This window comes from Piliocolobus tephrosceles, chromosome 8 (assembly GCF_002776525.5).
Source record: "Piliocolobus tephrosceles isolate RC106 chromosome 8, ASM277652v3, whole genome shotgun sequence".
Classification (NCBI taxonomy): domain Eukaryota; kingdom Metazoa; phylum Chordata; class Mammalia; order Primates; family Cercopithecidae; genus Piliocolobus; species Piliocolobus tephrosceles.
This window is the reverse complement of record NC_045441.1, coordinates 130,912,532-130,917,219: the sequence shown is the minus strand read 5'-3', so window position 1 is coordinate 130,917,219 and position 4,688 is coordinate 130,912,532. Positions and strand designations below refer to the sequence as shown.

The window sequence follows — 4,688 nt, the reverse complement described above, 5'->3', positions numbered from 1 at the left end:
AAAACTGTAATTTTAAAACCAGGTAGGCATCTTGGTCGAAAATAAAAACAAAACCACTTGGTCTTTTGGCCAATCTACAAAATAATTACTTGAAAATGTACTTTAGTAAAATGATCATGAAATGCAAGATTGAATTGCAATCTAGAATCTAAAGGTCTTAATTTTCTTTCCACTGTTTTCATCATTACACAATGGGTTTCTGGAAACTGGAATCATATGGAAATTGCTGTCGCTGCACAATCCAATATTAGCACAATAATAGCCTTCACTTACTGAGTACTTTACCTAACATGCTATGCTAAAATGGCCAGTAGGGATCAGAAGAGGGGATCAGACAGGTAATTAAAGTATCTCACCTGAGCACAAAAATCCTGGCCAGAATCAGAACTCGAGCCCACATCTACAGGACTGCAAAACTTTTGCTCTTTCCTTCAAGTCTACTATGTAATTTTATGTTTATCACTGTTAGTATCTAATTTAAGTTGAAACTAGTAATCAGACTCATTGTGTTGAGCTGATGATCATTAAAATACAGCGGCGTGTGTTTATAGTGAGAGTGTTCTTACAACATTGTCATTTCCAAAACACTACTACTCCTGCGCCCTCCCCACCTCCACAACCACCATACAGAGAGAGGCCAAGAGAAGCATGGCTTTCACCTTGGAAGAGGTCCCCAGGGACCAGGGGCAAAGCAGTCCGGGTTTCTCTCCTAGTGATGCTATGGAACTGGTATCATGGGAGGGTCAGGGAGAGTCTCGTAGTCTTGAGCCAGGCAAAAGGCTCACGGGCTCCACCCCAGTCCCTCTGTTACTCTAAGAGAAAATGGGTCCCTTGGATCCAGGCTTCAGGTGGCCAGACTCACACCGAAGCATCTCTACAAATGTCTGCTTCAGTTTGCTGTTCCCCACAATGACAATAAATGAGTGGCCAGCAGGATAAAACATTGTCATTACTTCGCCAATCATCTTAACCATCTTGGTTTTTGGTAGGAAATGACCAAATGACGCAATTAAAAAGGCAAGAAAGTAAAGTAAAAAGAGAAAGAAGAAGGAAAGGATGATTCTGATGGCCCTCTTGTGGGCCTCAGTGCTTGGATCTCTGGAGCTTGTACTATTTTGCAGCATCTGCCGTGTGTGCCTCCCCAAGGAGAAGATGAGCAAAAAGTAGCAGGCCAGGGACACAATTAAGGGAGGCAGGTACCACAGAGTCCCAAGGACATGGATCAGATAATACTCATTCCTCTTCTTTCTGAAGTGTTCAGTCACATTTCCGGTGGCCTCAATTCCCCTAAGGACAGAATAGAGCTTAAACTCATTGATCAGAGATGCAATACTACCACAGGATAAGAGCAGTGCACCCACCAGCATCCATACCATCACCCTAGAAACTCTCCACTTGAGCCAGAGGAATGTGGGGTGAGAGAAACTGGCAATTTTCAAGCAGTAGAGGACACCAAGACAAGTGGCAAACCAAATGCTCAGATGGTTTGTAAATGTCCAGAAAACATCAATAATTTGCATTATTATGCCTGAATCATGTTCGTTAACAGAGAATACTATTAAAAAACTATCAGTCAAGATAATACACAGCAGAATGATCCTCGAGAGTGCCAGGGTGGCAATGATGAAGTCAGACAAAGACATTCTCTTGGTCTTGAACCAGCTCCTACCGTTGACCAAACCAATGAAACCATTGACCAGAATTCCCAGTGTGAACTCAGTGCCACACACAATCAGGAACACCCCCTCGGTGAGTCCCATCATGTCAGCAATTAGGCAGTCCTGATCTTTGTTCTTTCTGTTGATATGTAGAATCTCCTCACTGCTTTGATATTTTTCTCGTTAATCTACTCCTCTACCTGTTGCTTCACTGTACCTGTCTCCCGTCTCTGCCCAATTTAGTCTGTCGTACAGCACAATTTAGGGAATCCTCTCTGGCTCTTTCAGGTGAGTCTGTCCTCTTCACAGATGATATGGATTGTCACATTCCATCTATGAACCTAAACTTAGCAGCTCTTTGCTAAAATGCAAATGAGTAGTGTCCAGTGTCACATAGAGAAGGAAGAGATCTAGGTCACAAGGATGATGGAGGACTTGGACTCAATTTCAAAGGGTGTAGGGCTCTGAGCTACCCAAAACAGAAAGATGAGCGGCACCAAATGGAGGAGGCTCAGAATTACTCAGAATAGTAAAAAGTCTCATTCCTCAGGAGGGAGGACTCAGAGATACAGAAAAGGAATTCCACTAGGAGCCACTGTCCACCTGGAGTGAGGTTTAAGTGCATAAAATTATAAGAGTTCAGTGCCATTGATCCTGGATTAGAATTAAAAGGCCTGCTCCTTGGAACCTGGCTTACATGCAGGGAGATGGCGGTAAGCTACAAGCCAGCAAGAGAAGCCTCACCAGAAAGTAGCCAAGCTTACATCCCGATCTTGGACTTGCAGTGGGAAGTCTCAGAGCCACTCTGGATTTCTAGTCTGCTGTAATACTGCCAAGGGAAGCATAAGAACAATACTTCTGTTCTTAACCTAAGAGCTCCTTGATTTAACAAGGGGCTATTAATTAAGGATCTTCACTCAGGATTATATGCAGAATTAAACAGTACTTAGTTTATATTAAAGTATGCTTATGTTCACTCTTTTTAAAGTTAATTGCTAAGGTTTGTGTACTTTTTATGCCCCACTCCCTTCCCTAAATTTAATGAGACATTAGCTTAAAACCTAAAGGACCGTGGAATAACAATAAGATTTTACTTCTTCTTGCCGTGGAAGGTCATGTAAGAGAAAGGTAAGAGTAAAGACTTGCTCATGTATATGGAGACAAAGTCAACAATGTATGAATAAGGAAGAATTAGGTTTAAGTACACAACACAAATAAGTGGCTTAGAGGAGAGGTATATTTGTGTCCCCCAAAGCAGTCCAGAGGCAAACTGTCCAGGCTGGTATGGTGGTTGCATGGTGATCACAGATCCCAGCTTCTTCTATCATCCATTCTGAAGATTGTCTCATGGTCTAACATGGTAACTGGAAATCCAGCCATGAAATGTCCACATTTCAGACAAAAAAGAAAAAGCTGTAGGATGAGAGTCTGGGGAAGCACACCGGATATGCCTCCCAAAAGTTACTCATATAAAAAGTTCCCTGAGAGCATCACCAAGTGACTTCTGCCTGTAGCCCCTTGGCAACCCCTAACTGAAAAGAATAGGAATGCAGTGCATGCACTGCGCACCCTCTCACAACGGGGTTCTATAAATACAGAAGGGACAATAGATACTGGGTAGTGCATTGACCATGTTTATTTTCTGTATTTTATGCTTTGACACTTCTGGGCCTTGCAGACCCAGAGAAGGCGTGCCCACCCAAGCTTAGCTAATTCCTAGAGTTAGCAAACAACTTGCCTGAGAAAACACCTTGGATAAGCAAACCAGCCAATCCTGAATCCATACTGCCCCTCCCATCTACCTCCTTTGCTTAGGACGTAGAAAACGAGCCCAGGACACTACGACCTTGCTTTCAGTCACCCCAGGGCTAGGCACCTGACAACTAGGGACCATCTTGAGAGCCTGGAGCCTGCTGAAATTATTCAAACTACCCAGTCCTAAATTTGCTCAGCTTTCCACCAGTACCTTACTCATTGCTTCCCTATGAAAAACACAACAAAGGCTCTGGCTCATGTTTTCCCCTCTCCTTCTTCCTCCTGACCAACTCCAGTGCGTCCCCAAGTGGCTCTGCATGGCATAGCATGCCACCTCCTATTGGGAACCGTGAAATAAAAGACTTCTTTCAAAGCAGTTGTCTCCATGACATGATTAAAGCAGTTGTCTCCTACCGTACATGATTAAGGCAAGTCCCAGGTACATCGTAAAACAGGTGGGCAACTGGAAATCTTTTCCACAATATGGTTTTCTAAAACAGAAAGCTAGTATCTACAACAGAAAGCTAGAATGCTTTAAAGTTATCTCACAGCCAGGCATGGTGGCTCATGCTTATCATCCCGGCGACCCAGGAGGCCAAGGTGAGAGCATCACTTGCACCCATGAGTTTGAGGCTGCAGTGAGCTATGATCGCATCGCTGCACTCCAGCCTGGGAGACAGAGCAAGACTCCAACATACGTACATATGTTATAAATAAAGGATAAATAAATAAAATTTAAAAATTAAAAATAAAGAAAATAACCAGTTTATAATGTGTTTGGCAGAAGAAAAAGAATAATCACTCCTGTCTCAACTTCTCCTCTGAGCTCGACTAACATAATTAATGCCCTGCCAAGGAGCAGTTAGAAAGTCTACGGATAAACCATATTCAAAACTAAGCTCATTATCTTTCCCCTTCTCAACTCTGCTCCCACATCCATGTTCCATAAACTCAGAAGTGAAGTGCTACATGTCTCCGTGCAGGAACCTCAGAACCACCTCTGAATTGCATTTCCTCTTAGCGATAGTGGTTGCGTCACCACTAGATCTTGGGCAGAAGCTGTAAGTGATTCTCTGCAGTATTTCTAACACAGAGCCTAGCACAGGGTCTGGCACAAAATTGGTACACAATTCGCATTTGTCAAATCAATCTGAATCCCAAACGCCCCTCAAGTCACCTCTCATCCCCACTCTTGCTAACCTTTCTAGGCTTAGTACAGAGCTTCCTAACTGCCTCTAGGCTTTCTCCTTTTAGCCCTTCACTCTGTCTTTGTTG

The 4,688-nt window shown here is 43.3% G+C and overlaps 1 protein-coding gene across 1 annotated transcript; it reads right to left on the bottom strand.

Annotated features, from left to right (window-relative positions):
- Positions 1-731: 731 nt before the first annotated feature.
- Positions 732-1,818, bottom strand: TAS2R3 (taste 2 receptor member 3). The gene has a single exon (XM_023184872.2). It carries the CDS (start codon positions 1,761-1,763, stop codon positions 813-815), a length of 951 nt encoding a protein of 316 aa, XP_023040640.1. The 5' UTR covers positions 1,764-1,818; the 3' UTR covers positions 732-812.
- Between the last annotated feature and the right edge of the window lie 2,870 nt (positions 1,819-4,688).

Coding starts and splice junctions, on each gene's coding strand:
- TAS2R3 (XM_023184872.2), bottom strand. CDS start 1,763: ATGATGGGACTCACCGAGGGGGTGTTCCTGATTGTGTGTGGCACTGAG.